Genomic DNA, 20379 nt, shown 5'->3' with positions numbered 1-20379 from the left:
GAAGATATCGTGGGCCTGTAGCAGAATAGTTCTTTTTGTAAAGAACCCCATCACGAATGCAGAAACGAGTGGATGGTGCTGATTGCCTTGCAGTAATAAGCAGTGGTTCTAAAGTTCTGTCTTTTTGTTGCTCGACCTTGAAGGTATTTATATCAGGAAATCCCGGCTCCAGTGATGCAATATAGTTGTCCAAGTTGTTCGCGTCGCAGTCCGTCGTTGGAAGCGGCATGCGCGAGAGGCAGTCAGCGTCGGTGTGTCGGCGGCCGCTTTTATAAGAAACGGTAAAGGTATATTCCTGTAAACGAAGTGTCCAACGCGCAAGCCGGCCCGATGGATCACGGAGATTAACCAGCCAGCAGAGAGAATGATGGTCTGTCACCACAGTGAAGGGGCGCCCGTACAGGTACGACCGGAAGCGGTGTACTGCGAAAATAACTGCAAGACATTCTTGCTCTGTAACGGTGTAGTTACGCTCTGACTTACTTAAAGAGCGACTCGCATAGGCGACGACATGTTCTTTGGTGTCGACGCGTTGAATAAGAACAGCGCCGATGCCAATACCGCTAACGTCCGTATGAACTTCTGTGGGAGCCGCATCGTCAAAGTGTCAGAGAATGGGATGTGACGTCAGACGAGACTTCAGCTCATGAAAACTAGCTTCACATTCAGGAGTCCATTCAAAGGGAACGCCCTTCTGGAGGAGGCATGTCAGCGGATACGCCATGTTGGCGAACCCACGAATAAACCGGCGGAAGTACGAGCAAAGCCCTAGGAAACTGCGTAGCTCTTTTACATGGCGAGGTTGCTTGAAGGCTTCCACCGTAGCAGTCTTTGCTGGATCAGGTCGTATACCGTCCTTATCCACTAGGTGTCCCAGGACGAGTGTTTGGCGCTCTCCAAAATGACACTTCTTCGAATTGAGCACCAAACCCGCTTTGTCCAAGCAATCTAGCACAAGATCGAGATGTGCGTTGTGCTCACTGAATGTGCGCCCGAAAATCACTACATCGTCTAGATAGCACATGTATAGTTCCCACTTCAAACCACGCAGGATGTTGTCCATGAAGCGCTCGAAAGTTGCAGGCACATTACAGAGCACAAACGGCATCACATTAAATTTAAAAAGTCCATCTGGTGTTAAAAATGCCGTTTTCTCCTTGTCTGCCTTGTGCGTAGGAATCTGCCAGTACCCCGACCTCAAGTCAACAGACGAAAAGTAGGACGCTGATGAGAGGCAGTCGATAGCACCATCAATACGCGGTTGAGGATATAAGTCATTTTTAGTGATGGTGTTGAGGCGGCGGTAGTCAACACAAAATCGCCATGTACCATCTTTCTTTCTAACCAGAATCACTGGCGCCGCCCACGGACTACAGGATTCTTGGATTACATTATTATTTAGCATTTCATGGACTTGGTCATTGATCACCTTGCGTTCCGATGGTGAGACTCTGTATGGTTTCTGTCACAACGGTTGGGCAGATCCCGTATCTATGCGATGGTGTATACGAGAAGGAGGAAACAATGGTGGCCCCTCTTGCTGGAAAAAGTCAAACAGTCGAGCATGTTTTAGCAGAATATTTGCCACTTCATGACGCTGCTTAGTGCTGAGTGACTTGTTTACCATAGTCAGAAATGAGGAGTGCGCCGCAGGGCAGGCATTAACGAAATGGCGCTCATCCGCAGAATCAAGGGCCTCTGTAAGAATGGCAGGCAATAGCACTTGATCTTCATGGTAGGCAGCAAGTTTCAGACCCTGTGGCAGTATTGTAGGTTCACTCTAACAGTTTACGGCCCATAAGTTAGTGCGTCCCTGAACAACTGACAGCGTGCAATACGGTATCAGTACATTCCTCTTGATGCAACTCAGATGAATGGGCTCCACGGTAGCTTCAAACGTTCCGTCGGTGGTAGGGAAACAGGCAACTGAAACACACGTTGCGGATAACGGAGGCACAACTGTATACCGGGATACACAAAGCACACTTTCACGATACGTAGGGCCTTCCATAAACGCAGCAGAAAAGCTCGTACCTACACTGATTTCACCCGTGTTGCAGTCGACGGTGGCACCACACAGTTTCAAAAAATCAAGGCCCAGGATTACGTCATGCGTAGAATGAGGTAGAACAGTGAACTCTGCGTAAAATATTTGACCACCCAAGGTAACGTCTACATTACACACGCCCACAGGATACAACAACTCCCCACTCACTCCGCGAAACGTATCGGCACGGTCCCAGCGAAACATCACTTTTCGTCCTAGGAGGCTTTTGAACGCAAGACTCATCACTGAAACGGTTGCTCCCGTGTCCACTAAGGCCATGGATGAAACCCCGTCAATTATTACAGACACCTTATTCTTAAACATACAAATGGTTGGAGGTATCTCTGTCGACGTCGAAGATTGTCCAGCGACCTCACTTCCAACGGCCGCGCTGGCTAGTTTTCCGGAAGTGGCAACGGGTATCGATGCCGCGGAGAGGGCGACCAGCTTACACGAGGAGCGGGTAGTGGTATCAAGCTGCGATCGGATGCTGGAGAACGGTTCCGCAGCGGCTCCGGGTGCTGGTGAGGCAAGCTTCCTAAATATGTGTGCGAGGGCGAATATGTTTCGCCCAGGGGAGCGCGGTACCGCCTAGACATCGTCGATCGGTCGAACCTCGGTGGTTGGCGGCGATTGCAGTACTTGGCAATGTGACCCAAGTCGCCACAGCTATAACACACAGGTAAACGACGATTGATGAACTGCCCTTCGAAGCGCTCAGCCGTGGGGGGTCGTGTAGCAGAGCAAAGCGGCTGAGCCTGCTGCAGAGGAGGAACGGTCGGTGTCCGTGCAAACCTGCTGGGGCGAGGGTGTTCTGCAGGTCGGTGTTCGGGCATAAATGTGCCCTCACGTGGCGATAGAGCTCCTCTGTGGTTGACATCTGTGACACATACCGCCAGTTGCCAGGAAGCGCAGGGTGCGGCAGGCACCATGTGTTGCGGGTAATAAGCATCAGGTTGTCGTATGTCGTTGCGCGCAAGTTCCTGGTGCCGCAGCAGTTCTTCACGCACGATCTGCCGTATGGTAGACGAAAGATCGGCAGATGGGCTTTCATCGACACTGGCAACGGTTGTCACATTCGCCAGGCATCCAAATTTTGGCACAATGTGACGTGTTTTCAACGTCTCAAACGTACGGCAATGACGCACGACAGCTGAGACGGAATCAACGTGTTCCCGGCTTATGAGGAAATTGTATACATCTTCGGCAATTCCTTCGAGGAGATGTCCAACACGGTCTACCTCAGAAATCTGCGAATTTATGATTTTGCACAATTTGAGGATTTCCTCTATGTATATAGTGCATGTTTCCCCAGGAGCTTGAGCTCTTTGAGCCAGTGTTCTCTCGGCGCGTTTCTGTTTGGCGTAGGAGTCACCAAAACACTTCTTAATTTCCTCAACGAAGCGCTCCCACGTTGTTATCGAGTCTTCGTGGTTTTCATACCACATCAGCGCTGTCTCACTCCGAAAGAGTACAACATATTCAAGCTGAGTGACAGAATCCCAACGGTTGTAGCGGCTCACCCTTGCGTAGTGCGTCAGCCACTCGTCGACGTCTTCGTCCACTTTTCCCGCGAACGAGCGTGGTTCCATGTAGTGCTGCAAAGGTCCAACTGGCGCTGACTTTTGAGCAGGTGAAACTAGAGCTGGCATTTGTCCACCTCCGTCCTGAGCCATAGGGAAGGTCGTTGGCAAGAGACCGGCAAGACGACGGCTCCGGCGAAGTTCTAGATGTTGCGACTCCGTGGTACGTTGTGTCGTACCCCGCACCTCCACCACTCTGTTACGCCCACAAAAGGCGTTACTTTGAAGCCGGGTAGAGTTAGATGCGATGGCCTTGATCAGCTGAGCGCCTGTCAATATTCAGCTAGCCAGCCACACGTCGTCTTCTTCGTTCACCACTCTTCGGTGCCCCCGCATACTGTTTGTTGAGGCGCGAACCCACTATGCACTTAAGAGCGTCACAATATATATATATATATATATACCAGAAAAAAGCAATTCTAGGTCCGGGTAAATATTCACAGTGAAGTAGACGCGCGTATGAAGCCGCTTCATACGCGCGTCTACTTCACTGTGTGTGTGTGCGTGTGTGTGTGCGTGTGTGTGTGTGTGTGTGTGTGTGTGTGTGTGTGTGTGTGTGTGTGTGTGTATATATATATATATATATATATATATATATATATATATATATATATATATATATATATATATATATATATATATATATATATATGTAGTCATATCATAAGAAGCCAACCAACAAACATTGACACCAAGGACAACATAGGGGAAATTACTAGTGCTTAATAAATGAAATAAAGGAACGATAAATTAACGGAAATTAAAGTGGATGAAAAAACAACTTGCCGCAGGTGGAAGCCGAACCCACAACCTTGGCATTTCGCATGCGATGCTCTACAAATTGAGCTACAGCGGCGCCGTTTCCCCATCCACTTTCTTGGGTATTTATGTGCCCTAGTAGAACCTTGGGAGTGTTAGCCAGTGCCACCACTCACAGACCTTGGCGGCGGACGTGGAACGTCCTTTTTGCCGCAGGCGTCACAAGAACGTGATCTTTTTTGGGTGAAGGCAACTGGTCAATAAACCCACACACGCTACCTGAAGGCATCAAGGCATGATATGACTAATAAAAATCGGGCCCATCGGTTAACCCCATTCCTTCTTGTTTATATATATATATATATATATATATATATATATATATATATATATACGCACGTCTTCACTTCATACTTCATACGCACGTCTACTTCACTGTATGTATGTATATATATATATATATATATATATATATATATATATATATATATATATATATATATATATATATATATATATACATACATACAGTGAAGTAGACGTGCGTATGAAGCGGTTTATTGACGTTTCGGCCGGGGTCCGGCCTTCATCAGAATGATGAAGGCCGGACCCCGGCCGAAACGTCAATAAACCACTTCATACACGCGTCTACTTCACTGAATATTTACCCAGACCCAGAATTGCTTTGTTTTCTGGTATATATATATATTCGTGGACCAGACTGGGTTTGCCGGCTCTCGAAGCTTTGGGAGTCATCAGTTCCTTGACTCCGTGGCTCACAAGGAACCCAACTACGAAGCTTTGTGCCCTCAGGTTTTCAACAACTTAGGCACTATACCCGGGGAGTATACAATAAGGCTTAAATCAGATGCTGTTCCATTTGCAATAAGCGCACCACGCAGGATTCCTATACCGCTTCAGGAGCCTGTAAAACGAGAACTCAAGAAGATTGAACAGGGAGTCACCCACTACCTTAACAGCTTCGTTACCTTTAGCATCAGGGGCTATGACTTCAACTTTAGTACCTTCTGCTTCAGTGACCGTGATCAAGTCTGGTAGAGTGCTTAAGCGACCAGTTCGATACGGGATTGATGAATAAGGTTTTGTTCATGGTCTATTACCACTGAGGGTTCTTGCTTTTTGTTCATGTGCGGGTGTTCTAAATGCAACGCGCAAAAACCTCTTTCATATTGCAAAAGGGGGGATGTGCTGGAATGCATTTCTCTGCGGCTGAAAGCAGGCTCCCGCCTGACGCGCCGAGTCATTGTGCCTGACGCACGTATGGAACCACGTGTCCCTCATGTCACGCTGGTTCTACTTAAACTGCTGTGGAAATAAAGAGGGGGGCTTTTTCCGCTTGCCTGCGGGTTGGACTACAGTCGTCTCCGGTCTTCCGCCGATCACGCACTGATAGCGGTGGGCGCCGTTACATCTGCTGCCATGAATTTTTTTGAAAGACAAAATCAATATATGCGGCCTAGCTTTTGATAGTTAGTACTTGGCAAAGATTACTGCTCAACATGGCAAACAGCGAAGCTCTTTCTACCTGCTCTGTGTGCCGCCATACACCTTTGCTTATAACTATGCAGCTTGTCTAAATTAATGTCTGGCTCCATCTTCACAGAGCACACTTTCTATACTTTGCTTTCCCTTTTTACAAAGTTACATTGAAGTGTATGCGATTGCATACATGTGTGCATGATTCAGCTACACTTGCAAAATTCATTGCGTGTAACTTAGTCTTCCTATGCACAACACCTCTATTGCAGGTGCACTCAGCAGTATTCCACTGTATTTGGCATAACTAATTCATGGCACATTTCGCCCAATACACGAAATAAACCATCACTGCATGTTTTGAGCAAGTAAATAAAACACACAAGAGCAGATATTGCAAAACAGAAAAATGTACGGATCCCACGCGCTGTGGGAATAATTTTAAGGGGGGATGAGGGGATTGGAACAAACTTTTTCATTTTTTAACTTAGAGTGATGAAATTTGGCATACAGGTTTAAAATAGCATCAAACAGACAGCTACAAAGTTTCACAATAATATATTCAGTAGTTTTTATTTTATCATTATTTATATATTGCTCACATGTTGCTTGCTCGTGGAAAGCCTAGCGTGACAGCAAAATGGGTTATGGGTCTGTAAATGTTCTTAATAGTTACTAAGACGTATAGTCTAAGTCAAGATTCTCTTAATTTCTTTTTAAATTTCTCTGCTCTTCTTCTAAACGATATAGTATGCACCTTCTCTTTATGTTTAGAATGTATCATGCTCCAATTATTGTGTAATAAAAAATGGTGAGCCTAAATGGTAAATCTGAGACTGTCTTGACATAAGGCACACTTCAGCAATTGCAGCAAAACAAACAGGATTAAAATCCGTGCTCCCATTGCCGCGCTATGCTTTCCACGAGCGAGGTGATAAGCCCAAAAAAACTTTTGAGAAAACAAGCCTCAAAGTTCCATACTGGCACACACTGTCTAGAATGCTCCTGCATTGTAAAATTTGGTGTCCTTGGCAGCAGGTGACTTCTTAGCCCTCTGTCCTTTCAGGAGATGGACTTTGTGTGCCTTCTTCATTCGCTGGGAATCTTTCTCGACAGCCCGCTGAAGAGAGAGGGCACCAGGGCTTTCAGACTGCCCGAGTTGTACCTTGATATTGCCTCGTGCACTGCTGTTTCCACGGCAAACAGTGAGGCATGCTGGTCTTTTGATACTAGTGACCATATCACTGAATGGAGACTCTCAGCTGCGTTTTGAGTTTTGCCTCCTTTGCACCGGGCCAGCAACTGAGGGTCTGGGAGGCGCTGGTACACAGGCAGAAGTGCTTCAGCAACTTTAGCTGAAAGCTTGTACGTGTGAGCTGGTGCTGGCTGCCCTTCTGCCTCAGCTGATCGGTGGTTGCACCAGCTAAGGGGGCCAGGGGGACACAGCTCATGATGGGGCTCATCATCTGTTGATGTGATGTGGTAGTACGTTGCCATTACTGCCCTTTGCATTTCCTCGACTTCTGAGTGGTTCCGCAGAGCAAGGCCATAGTAGTTCGTCAGTCTTTTGATGAGCTGCTGTGTCAGGCCCCCCTTTCCACCTAGTGGCTCTCCTTTCTTTGCCTTGGCTACCAAAGAGCGAAGTGCAGCCCCCATTCGTTTTTCACATGATTTATGCAGTCCTCTTTAGATAGCTGCACAAAACCATAAACTTCTTCATCACATAGAGTGCGAAACATGCGGCTGTCCCCATCACAAACTATGTTTGTGTAACGTAAATCATTTCTGCTCAAGGAGCGCCTGAAGAGCTGTAGTGCAGCCTCAACCTCCATTCTTCCAGAATTCACATCAGTGTTTTTTTGGCACTGGTGTTGCTGCTTCCATTCAGCATAGTTGGGGTCACTTTCTGCTGGCTGTCTGCTGCACCCAAGGCAGAAGTTGGACAGAACTATGCAGTCCAACACAAGCCCTGTATGGAATTCAATTATACAGCCTACGCCGATATGGGAGCTGTGGCCGCGTGTCAACCATGTGCCATCATACACTACTGTGATGTTCTTTGACAATGTAGTCTCCATTTCAGTGTACACCTTTTTCACTGCCTCTACAGCATCTGTGAAGATGTCGTGTGCAGCTGCCGCTGCGGCAGGCTTGAAAGTTTTTTTGAGGTGCCCATCATATGTTTTGTGGTGTAACCCACGATGCGAGACATTCATGGTGGCCCAGAAGTCATTAAGTCATTAAATTAGGTGTCCTTGGCAGCAGGTGACTTCTTAGCCCTCTGTCCTTTCAGGAGATGGACTTTGTGTGCCTTCTTCATTCGCTGGGAATCTTTCTCGGCAGCCCGCTGAAGAGAGCTTCCTTGAAGCTGAAGAGTTGGTCCTTTCCCAATGCTTTTTATTGCTTGCATAGCTCTGATGTTGACCTCAAAAGCTCTAGAGCCGCTCTTCCTTTGTGAGGACCACTCAGACTGTAGGGTACTACCACAGGAAATGCATGAAAGTACCATCTTCACAGCTAGCCCCAGTTCAGTCTCGCGGCGCACTGCTAGGCCGGGCTGCTGACGAGTTGGGCAAAGCGCGGAACCAATCAGCGAGTTCAGAGCAGCAACTTGAACAAGCATAAACTCCTCTTCTGGAGGTGCGGGAATGGCATTTTCCTGTGAGCCAGTCAGCCCGAACTTGCGCTCCGTTGCTGAAACCGCGCGAAGCGATTCGCGAACTCTCGACGCTTGCAGTTCTGCAGTTTCCGCGGACACAAATCGTGTTTTCAGGTGAGCTTGAATAGTTCGACGTTCACTGGGCGAACAGTCAACACTGTGATGAGCAGCAAGGTCGGCCGCCGGCGCATCCGCGGCAGCGAGCGTGCGCAGCTCCGTCGAAGCGCCGGAACTCGTCGATGGCATGAGACTGCCTTCACTGGCGGTTGTTGGCTGCGGAGACATCTCGGCGTTGAACAACTCACCGTGGAAGCGCGTCTCCGATGCTCTGCAGTCGGGCGGCGATGACCACTGCAAGCCCACTCCGTGATTTGTGCTGGACGAACTTGCGACGGGACGCTCGCGTACGGCGAGACTCACTGGCATGTCGATCGTCACCGGTGAAGTAACACTGCGCCCGCGCTTCGACGGCGAAAGATCATGGTTCGTCTCACTATCACTGGCTGGTGCGCGACTCGGCGAGAGATCGCACAGCACGTTGGGCGCGTACTCCGCCGATTCTGAACGGACGCTCGGCTCGGCCGAACCACCTGCTGACAATCGCCGCTTCTTCCTTGCTGTGACGGGCTTGCGTTTCCACTTCCCGTACGCATGCTTCATCCGGTACTTCTTTTCGAACGTGCGCGGATCCATTGCACGTGGTCGAAGTCCTCGAAACACAAGAGAAGGAAAGGCCAGAAAGGCTTCCCAGCAGCGGACAAAAGCAGACGCTCCTTGCGCTCCTTGCCTTAGCCGCCATTATGGCGCGGCGTCGGCCAATGAGGAGGCGCCTTACAACGAGCCGCGGCGCAGAGCCAATCGGGGCGCGGCAGCCATTGGCTGCTCCGTGCTGCCACCCTCCTGTTTTTCTTTTTTTGTGCGCTTGCTGGCTGGCAGGGGAGGAAGGGAAGGGCTGGGACAAAGAGTCAAAGAGTCGGGCTTTCCAACGATACCAAAATGGCGGCGCTCCGTGGTGGGAAAGCCGAGCAGTCGCGTCTTGAACTTCGCGGCTTTTTCGCGATTTCGGGCGGATGTGTGGGCGCCGGCACCGACAAATATATTTATTTTCAGTGCTGAGAGTTTGTTTTTCGGTGAAATATTTGAGTACAAGATAGAAATGATACTGTAGATTCTGAAAAGCGTACTTTTCAAAAATCTATTTTTTTTTTAGCGAAAATCGCGATCTGATCCCCGCTTCACCCCTTAAATGAAGCTTTCATTATTGTTTTTGAAAACACTGTTGTTGTTTAGCAATTGTTTGCATGTATAGGGCACACAACCAAGTTGGACACAAGGAAGAAGAAAAATGGGCAAGGATCCAATCGCACAATGGCAGCCATTTTCCTAAAGTCAGCTACGCCACAATACATCCACATTATGCGGAAAGGCACATGAACTCCACAAAGGCGGTTTTGTTATGTCTGATAGCACCTATTAGAGTGTCTGTTAGAATTGGGTAAATACCATAATCAGACATTGTGAGCTACTGTTATTGCTTCAAACTCTTCCTAGGGCAGGCTTAAAATAGGGCTTTTCAAAATGAGTGATGACGTGTGTGTGTGGCAACTTTATTAAATATCCTGCAATTGATGGCCTGGGTCTAGGCTGCGCCGGGGGCAGCAGATCTCTCGGTAGCTTCCCGGGTTTGCTGGATGGCCCAAAGTTGGTCCTGAAGATCTGAGCTAGTCAGTGTGGCTCTCCACCGCGCCTCTAGGTCATCCGGGAGGACTGCAATTCTCCTCTGAACTATTTCACAATCCCAGAGTATATGCTGTAAGGTGGCTCCTCTATCACATAATTTACATTTGGCATCAGGGTATAATTCCAGAAACATGCAGTTAAGATGTACTGGGTTTGTGTAAGTTCTGGTTTGAAGGCACCTCAAGTCAACCGCCTGAGACCTGTCCAGTTTTGGGCTAGGAGGTAAACATATACACCTTGACTTCCTATAGAATTGAATGATGTGTGTTCAGTGCATTCACTGTCCTCTAAGCTCCACCGAGACAGATGCTGTCACTAAAATGGTTGCTCTTGGGGTGACCATAGGGGTCCAGTGCTTGCGTCGCGACAGATCAAGTTCGAGTAATTCAGCAAAGACCAACTTTAGGATCAAAATAACAAAAGTTTGACTCTATAGAAATGCATGGGCACTGGCCAGGACCTTTCGCTGGGATCAAAATAAAGGAAAAATTTAATTAGCCAAAGAATTAACTGAAGTCTACTGCACAACTGCTCACAAGAAAAAATTGACCCGCCATCCCAGCCCTGCAAAAGTGGATATACAGCGAAGCTGTTGAAAACAATCACTACAACTGCTGAGGGGTTATGCAATGCTTTATTGCTTTAGAGTGATGGCAGTAATGGTAATTTTATGGTAATTCTGACAGCACACCGCCACCAATAGTGGTGCTGCAACAACATTGAAATCAGTTGCTAGGCTGGTCCTTTTATATACGAAAGGCTAGGGACATACTTCCCACCACGTCACAAGCTGCCGTCACCACGGCAGCTTGCGCAACACTAATTTTTACAAGAAAACATATGCGGGGAGCGCTGTGTGCTCCTAATTGTTATCAGGATTGCCTTATCAATTATGTGGTTCAGATGACTGTTTTGTGCTTGTTCATTACTGAAATGTATGCTGTTCTGCATGGTGTATGTGCAATTCCAAAGAATGTATGCACTGTTCGATTCACTTTGCTGACTGCTTGAAGCCTCTGCCTTACAGGGGTTCGAGCCACTGCTCTTTGCCCTGCACTGCAACTAGGATTGGCCCACATTTTTGCCGACAGACGCAGACACGAAAAATGACGACGAACCAGAGGCCAACAGCTCCGCTGTAAAAGCTTCGATGGAAACTGAGCTGTGATTCTGCAATGTCGCATGAGTTTGCTGTGCTTCCTTGTGTCCGGGGAGGACTGACTGTGGTAATTAAGGGCTCACATTGAAAGTTTTCGCTGTGCAGGAAGGCAGACTTGGCCATTCTGCAAAGGTTCCATTTCAGTGCATAATAAGGAAGCCAAAGTTATTCAAATTACAGCAAGATCCTTCCCTATGACATCCTCCATATGCTTGCTGCATGGGGAACTAACATCAATGAGCAATAAGGAGAAAAGCTGCTGCTGTCACAACTTACAGCAATGATCTCCGACAGCTGCTGCTTCTTCGCTTCTAGCTGCATACGCTCGGCTTTTAATTCCAGGCTTCTTTTCAGCAGCTTCTGCTTTTCTTCTGCTTTGGCTGTATGAGACCAGAGGAGAACATCAAATTAAATGTGTAATCTTGTATAAGGTAACTGAATGGTCAGTACAATGCAATGAGAATGCGACAAGCCCAATGTTGGTCCAATCGAAGTGATTGACCCACATTTTTCTAGGAAATGTGTCCCCCAAGAGTCACATCTTTTTATTGCCAATTCAAATTATTTAGAATTACCTATTTTGATAAAACAAAAGCAAATAATTTTTAGGTGACACTAAAGCGAAATTTTTGTTAGTAATGTGTGCAGTTTTAACACAATTCATTATTGAATACATGAATAAAGTAGCATAGAATTTTTGATATATGTAATAAAATTTACAGAACTTATTTTTATGTTATAAATAAGTTTGACACAAAAGGCCCGTATTTTGATATGTTCCATTTCATTTTCCACTTTTATCATATATGCCAGGCAGCGGGTGTGATCCCAGCAAAGATGGCGGTGCAGCGAACTCCGAACCACGTCTGACCCAATGGTGAAGGGTCATAAGAATGGAAAATGAAATGAATCATTAGAGAATACGGCCCCAGGACAAATGGCCAAAGCAAAAGCAAGGCATACCACGGGAGTGCCTGAAAGCAAACTCAGTGGTGCATGCACGTCAGAAAAACAAGGCATCTGAGATGCTTGCAGTAAGCAAATTGTTCGATCAACAGAAAAAATTCTATCAGCTATTGCGAGCCTCGTAAAGAGAGATGCACATACGGCAGTATCAACAGTTGGCACTCGCCTGTTAAAGTAATTACATGCCTGCAGGAGAGCTATGCGGGCAAGCATCTCACAGTAAAACTTTGAGTGATAAGAACAAGATAGAAATCACTTAGAGGCCTGTAACTCGAAAAGACATGTGCGAAAATGTTGATTATAACTTGCGCAAGCACAGCAGTGAGCATGTGGCAATACACCAGGCAAAGCAGGAATACTCCCCAACTACCCTGGCGGCAATCTCGATGGAGCAAAGTGAAAAATCAGTTTTGGCAGAAGCTGAGGCTCAGTAGCCCAGCAAGAATATTTTTTTAGAAGCTGTGGAAGGTTGCAGCAGCTGCAGAGCGATGCTAAGCGGTGCTTCATTCTGAAAAATGCGCATTTTTTCGAATTTTTGGTTGCTGCTGTATATGTACGGCCGTAGCCTTAAAGGGTTAATTACCACTTGCCGCCCTTGCTCATTTCTGAACACTGTTAGTGCCTTCTGGGCTTATTACAAGAGGGTAACTAACATTATGAAGTAAAATGTGCACGCACAATTCCCAGAAAAGATGGATTGGCAAAATACTGTAGAACACCTTTGCTCTGCTGCACTTCTCTGCTAATATCTCTGCTGAGATTTTAAATGTCTGGTAGATTGAACAGTTAGGGAACCTCAATTTTCTTCTGACTTGAAAAAATTATTTTATGCTTAATGATGCTCTTTTCTCTCAGATTTCACATCAGATTGCATTTTATGGTTAACATCTTCCAAAAATGCACTTGACATCATTGTTTACCTAAATTCGTCCAGATATTCGTCCAATTGGCAGCAATATTAGCCCACATCTCTGCAGTAGCTAGCTTTTCCAGTTTTTTTCCTGACAAACCGGGCACTCAAAGATGCCCGATTACACACATATGTACAGACACAAACACTTTGTACCTTTTCTCAGAATGTCATGAAAGTGGGGACACTAACCTATATTTGGGTCAAACAAAATGTTACTGGCATGCATGTCAAAATCTCATGGCAAACATGGCCCGATATGTATGACAGCAAGGTGGCCTCACCACTTTTGAGTAGGGCGTAGTCACTGACCCAGCCCAAGGAATTGTTTGTGACCTCTTCAGGAGTGCTTTTTGTCCAGCTTTGCAACACATCTCCATTTACAAGCACTGGTGCTTCTTCTCTCTGTTTGCAAAGAGATCAGAAAAGGCCCTGAATGTGCTATTCAGAAAAAGTAAATGACAGTGGAAATTATAAACTCCACTGTACCCTTGTGATACAGGAAAGCTAATGTGTTTTCCAACAAATCATGTTCATCAAGTTTAATGTCATTTTCTGTGCCAATTGTTGCACAACAATAACTAATGTCATTTGAAAACGATCACAGTGACAATAGAGAAAAAATAATGAACAAAGCTATTACAGTCCAACCCGGATTATCTGAACTCAAGTATATTCAATTGTCTATATTGAACAGTTGTAACATATCCCTGGAAATACCTTGCAGAAGTATAGTGCTGTACTATGCATGTACAGTACAACCTTGTTAAAACATGCCCGCTTAAACAGTAGTTTCATTTAAAAAGTAGTAAAGTCAAATCCCCGACTCAGCAGCCATTTAACATAATGTGTTTTGTATCAGAACAAACTGTACCAGCTTATTGCGTATGTATCGGTTAACACGTAGCGTTTCCACTTTTCGTTGCACAAACATGGCGGTGTGTCGTCTCCATCGGGTGGCCTGGCAGAACAACAAGCCTCAGAGATAGAAACAACGGCCTCCAAGCGCCCTGCGTGTTTGCGCGTGAAGCCACACCAACATCAACATCATTTCAGCACCGTGCCAGAGAGCGTTGTGCAACCAAGGACTCGCGTCATGCCGAAGCTTGGATAAAGAAGACGCCGGGTGCTCAGCATAGAAGAAAAATTAGACATCGTTCGAGCTATCGAATGTGACACGAAGAAGTCGGCACTGGCACGCGACAGGGATCTGCTGTTGACTATGGTGTGTGGCATTTGGAATGCGAAGAAGTTGCTTGGCGGTGTTGCTCGGCGGCGCTGCTGCGGCCGCAAAGAGATGTCGGCTACAAGGTTCAACTTTTCTCCATCGTTGCCTCTGTTGTTGCTGAAGTGCGGACTAGCGACAGTGATGAGGACGACACGGAAAGCGGCAGCACGGGCAATTCAGGCCCGACAGGGGTAGAAGCTGCGCGTTACGTCAGCCTCATGAATGCAATCGTCGCGATGAGAACAGCACCCCGCAATGAAAAGGTGTCCCGCGACTTCTATTTCTGCAGCGCTACCGCACCTGTGCACGGAGAACATGCAACGCCAACGAGGAATCTGCCATGTGAGTGTTTGCCAAGAAGAGGGGGCCTGGCTGAAAAGCTGGCTCGAAGCTTCAGTAAGTTTGAGGCCGCTGTCGTTGCTGCTAGGCTGCCTCGGCATCAAATGAAAATAACACTTTTGTCGTGCGAAGTGAATAAATACTGCATGTTTTTTCCCCTTTCATAGCACTCTCTCTGAGTTCCGTTTTTGGCACGTAAGTGGGCAATCTCGTGGTATTTCGGTTAAGCAGTAATACCGTTTAGTACATACTTTTTCCGTCAGCCAACTATGGTTTAACGAGGTTTCACTGTATCGAACTCCCATTCAATGCCATATTCAATATATCGACCACTGCGCCGCACCGCGTCCCTGCAAGTGAACTTCCCCAAATGAATAGCTGTTCACATCTTGCGCCGTCGTAATTTTTAATGCCGAAGAATATGAAAAACAACTACATTTTGGCAGATGCTATCAATCAGACAAGACATTGAACCTAATGGGCAGCAAATGTCATGGATGAAAATGCATGGCATCCATGTCTGTTTAGCTCACTACACACATGGACGGCTCGGTCATGCAAACTGCAGCCATTTGTTATTCGCAGGAGCAGATGACCACTTTGCCACAAGAATGCGAACGGCCTCCCAGTCCAATAGGCATTCCACAGGAACGCGCGGATAACATTATCTTTTGATTGGGTGGCTTCGGGCATGGAATGCCGAACTGGGGATGTCTGCACCGCTGGTTTTTGTCTTATAGTAGACACGGACGGCATTTTAGGTTTCAGCAAGCAGCCAAAACTAATCTGATCCCAACCACCACTTGGACGGATCTTTACATTACACTCTGGATTTAATAAAACCACCGCCCACCGCACCCACACTTGGCAGAAAGACCATCACAGCAGCAGCCCACAAGACTTGCATATGCTGTGCAATTCATCACTAGAGTTACATGTGAATGGGAATGGACTCGGATGTTCTGTCAGCTGAAAGCCACTTTCAAATCTGACAACGTCTATGTAGTGTCGGCAGTCACTGATCGAAGCAGCGGCTAAAGGGGAAGGGTGGAAAATGATGAAAACGCAAGGTGTTGGAGCGCCAAGTGGCATGCAAGAAGATACGGACAGACATGGAGCGTAAAGTAAGGACGACTGGTTTCAATAGGAAGTCGGTTCTGATAGCAAAACACAAAAGAAGTCCGCATGGATTACCCGTTGCCGACATGCGATGATGAGCCAATTAAACGACGTACACACAGCCTGGCACATTCGTGCACGATTCGCAGTACAAGTACGCTAATGATGGCACAGCACATACCTATGCAGGCTGGTTTGCTTCCACATTGTCCATTTATACCGTATTTACTCGCATAATGCTCGCACTCGCGTAATGCTCGCACCCACCACATTGGCTATCAAAAATTGAAAAATTTTTTTCCCCCGCATAATCATCGCACCCCCAAAATTATTGCCGCGAGCCGTCTGCTTGTCGTAGCGATCGCCATCTATTGACTGCGGCCACAACTAACTGCCATGGTTGGGCGCGCGTGCTACTAGGCGGTGGTACTGTGCTATCATCCGCTGCCACCGCCGCTACCGCTCATCCACTCACCACCGCTACGCCATTTTGCAAAGGTGTCTCCAGCTCTCCGGTGTCTCGTAGGCCTCGTTTGCCTTGTTCGCGTGTTGCACCGTGCTCTTTGTGCCACTTCGCCATGGGACGCTACGCAAGCTACACAGCTGCTTTTAAGCTAAAAGCTATTGAGTATGCGTTGGAACATGGCAACCGCGGCGCCAGCAGACACTTCGGTGTCACCAAGTTTTGCATCCGGTATTGGAGACGGACGCAAAACTCGTTTGCGTCCGTCTCCAGTAGGCAATTGTACTCTGATGAAGAGTACAATTGCCTGCAGGACGTAGTACGCAACGCGAGTAGTGACGGGGAGGTTGCGCGCGGCAAATAAAGTGCTTTAGCAGCTTGAGCTTACGTTCACCCTGTACTTTCATAACGAAGGTAAGTTACGCTTGAAAGTAATGTTTTCGTTATATTTACAATTGCGGACCTGAAAATCCTGATCTTGCACCCATTCATCTTTGCATTTAACACTCCGAAACATTTGCTTGAAAATTTTCCCCGCATAATTATCGCACCCCCAAACTTCGTGTTGATTTTCAGGGAAAAAAGTGCGAGGATTACGCGAGTAAACACGGTACTTTATCTTGAATAAAAATGTGAAGCAAACGCTTCCGAGGCCTGCAAGGTGCACCATGGTTTGTGTACAGGCGATGCAGGCTTTTAAGGTTAGTGTTGTGATCAGCTTATCAAAGACTGCTGCAGTGCAATCAATTTAATTGCGACATTCATGTGCAAAAAATAAGCAAATTTTGTGCATTTGACGCTGCCTTGAAGAAGCAAATCGGTAAATTCCCACTTTTCCCAATCTGGGGAAACTAAGATATGCAGAGGTGTCAGATAAGCTTCAGAAAGGCACATTTTATATTTCAAATTATTGCTATATCAAACTATTCTGCCATCCCCTTCGAGCTCAATATATCCAGGTTTGACTCTATATGGCAGCCTGGTGGCTCTACAAAATTTGCATCTGTACCGGCTACTGTGAACTGTGAGTTCAAGCTTAGTGAGCTGCTAAGCTGCGTCAGCCATCACTGCATGCACGCACGCCCAGCCTCTAACGGGCACAAGACAGACAGCATGGCCCAAGTTAACAAAGGAGGGGCTTGTTTGCGCATTACCTCCGACAACGCTCAATTCTATACAGATGTCCAATCATGGGCAGCACTAGAGGCAAACACTCCTGTAGTACCAAGGGTGATATAATGAACAGACGTTGCAACGCTGTGAGAGCAAAGTTCCTTGCAACAATCACTGATGAGAGGAATGCTCTCACAGCTCTGCCACATACTCTTGCAATGACAAAACGGTCTGTTTGCAAAGTATGGGGCAATCTTCGTTAACTTCGCTTTTGATGAATGCACCTCAACACGCAGCTCGACATAGTAAGACTACGCATGAGCACTAGGCACCACTCTTCAGCTTAGCATTTGGAAAGAAGCCATGCACTGTCATGACTACTCATCAAAAGAAGCATTGAAATGCATGGGCGCAGGTAGGAGTGCTGTGTTTACAGTTACGCCCGCTTTGGCAGCAGCAGCCGTACACCATTACAAAACACCGTGCCCGTTTCCAATACGAAAACATGCGTTACAGTGGGGACAAGTTTTTTAAATTGGTGGTATTAAGGGTTGAATCCTTCACATCTTGCCATATTTGGGCATGCCAAGAATTCTGCGTACCATTGTGCCCATCTAATATGAAAAAGGAACCCTGTCATGAGCTACCACAATTTTCCAGCAGACTCTGAATGCTGGCAAGTGCAGCTGACTGGCATATCTAAACAGTGGTCTGTATAGAAAAGAAACCAGGTAAATACTGCATAATACCAGTTCCGTTGTGCCTTTGAGGAAAAGAACATGACCAATGCTTTGACTATGCGACCGTGCGACGAGGATAGCCCAAAGCCTGGCTTTCTGTTTTTTTTTCAATTTTCGTGCCACAGGCGAACATGTCATTGTAATAAAGAGCACAAGCCCTTGTAGTAGGAAGGGCGCAGGTTTGTGTAATAAGTTAAACCATTTATTCAGTTACACCAAGCATTCTCATTATGAGACTACAGTATGCACAAACACTTTGTAGACCATATTTGTAGACCGATAATTTTATGGCCAGTAGAGTTTACGTATTTATAGCCAGGGTTCGGTCCTGCACTCATCCTCCTTACGCTTCTTTCAGTCTTTGAGTGCTTCCCCACCAATACTTTCATAATGTACCAACTAGCCCAGACCAAAGCTTTATTGCATTTATTTTTTCTTAGTCATTTTTCAGCACTGCGCATTGAACCCTTTTCTTTTTCGTATTCATTTTTGTGAGCACCAGTTAGTAGTGCTTCAATGATGCATGCTAACTACCCTTGTCGTCAAATGTGTTTTAAGGGAAATATCCAAGAAAAAAAAAACGTATATATGAGGAACTTTCGAGATGATCAATTTATAATGGAATGCATTAAAATAAAATCTAAATAGCTCTTTTGCCAACACCCAAAACTGCTACACCATGGCCATCAAATTTCAATGTGAGTGCAAGGATAAAATGTACTCATATATTGTGAAATACCTTTAAATGATTGTGCCAGACAGCTTGTAAGTCATTTTAACTGGAATATAAGGCTTATCTCTAATAAGCTCACAGACAAGGAAAGATCTTTTTAATGATTTCTACACAATCACACGAGAGCTAGCAGTCATAAACAGCATACGGGTCCATTGCACTAAATCAGTTTGAGAGTAGAAAAACAGCTGTGATTAGGCAATTAAAGGCTCCAGTGAGAAGCTATAAATCTGATTCATGCAAGGCATGCACCCAGTACAAGTTCTGAAAATAAAAAAAGTGCAGTCTTTAGACAAGGAGATACGCGAGATTGTGCCTATTGGCACCCCTTATGTTGAGAAACTCCACGTGATGCTTCAAAGCACAGTATGACGAAGGACACAAAATGAGGCAAAATGACAATCAAGGCAGATCGGCAACGTTGTGGGCACCTTTGTGAGCACATTTGTGGTGACATCGCAGCAGGGTGGTGGTGATGGATGGCCATTGGGTATGGTCTCGTTCGACGACGCTTCCGGTGAACTTGGTGTGGACGAACCAAGGCGTGATCGCACTGTGGAAGAGGCATCCATTGTGCAATTTAACCAATGTGCTAAACAATGCATCACGTAAATACTCAAAAACGACGCTGTCAACAATCCTAGTAGACACACAATACCATCAAACAAGGATTGACAAAACTGAGTATAGCTATCAAATTGAGAATAATCTTTTGACCAATACAGTTTTAAAAGGACAGAAACTAACGCACCAAGCATTGTTTGTCTTTGTGGTGGGGACACCTAAAGGTACTTTCAAATAATTTGTTGCCCCTAGCTGAAACCTTTCAAATCATGAAAGACATACAGGTGGCATGTGTAAAAAATGTTGTATATTGTGCATTATCTTATCATGTTTCTCTTGACTTTAAATATAAGTCACAGCTTTGTCCAAGAGGGAAAGCATTGATAGCGATAGTCAATTACACAAAGTAAGGTTCAGTTTCACAGGCTCTGTAAATTGCAGTAAGCATTCTTATTATAGCCATTGTGTCATGCGCGCACAGACAAACATGGACAGATCTCAGTCTATGATCGAAATCACTGTCACAAAGCTGGCATGATAAGTACATGCAGCAGGGAGCATGCATGCCTGTCTGAAAGCGCACGCTTCATGCTAATGCTCACTTCATAATTTCAACTGTGCTGCATCTCCAAAACACAGATTACATGACTTCCAACACAAGGCGCATGAAAAGACAGCTTGCATGCAGCCACCATCCATCTTAACTCATCTTTAGTCCTGGCACCCACCGCAGGTGACCTCCAACATATGCTCGCGCGAT

The 20379-nt window shown here is 46.2% G+C and overlaps 1 protein-coding gene across 1 annotated transcript in view; it reads right to left on the bottom strand.

Annotated features, from left to right (window-relative positions):
• Positions 1-20379, bottom strand: part of LOC142578804 (uncharacterized) — a 50946-nt gene that overhangs the window by 8096 nt on the left and 22471 nt on the right. Inside the window, exons 8-10 of the mRNA XM_075688394.1 lie at positions 19487-19608; positions 13605-13725; positions 11721-11824 (exon numbers count right to left, since the gene is read on the bottom strand). Coding sequence (XP_075544509.1) covers positions 11721-11824; positions 13605-13725; positions 19487-19608 — 347 coding nt within the window. The remainder of the gene's footprint in view (positions 1-11720; positions 11825-13604; positions 13726-19486; positions 19609-20379) is intronic.

Source organism: Dermacentor variabilis, chromosome 4, assembly GCF_050947875.1.
Source record: "Dermacentor variabilis isolate Ectoservices chromosome 4, ASM5094787v1, whole genome shotgun sequence".
In the NCBI taxonomy this organism is placed as follows: domain Eukaryota; kingdom Metazoa; phylum Arthropoda; class Arachnida; order Ixodida; family Ixodidae; genus Dermacentor; species Dermacentor variabilis.
Note: the sequence above shows the minus strand (reverse complement) of the source record. Positions and strands in the feature narration are given on the sequence as shown.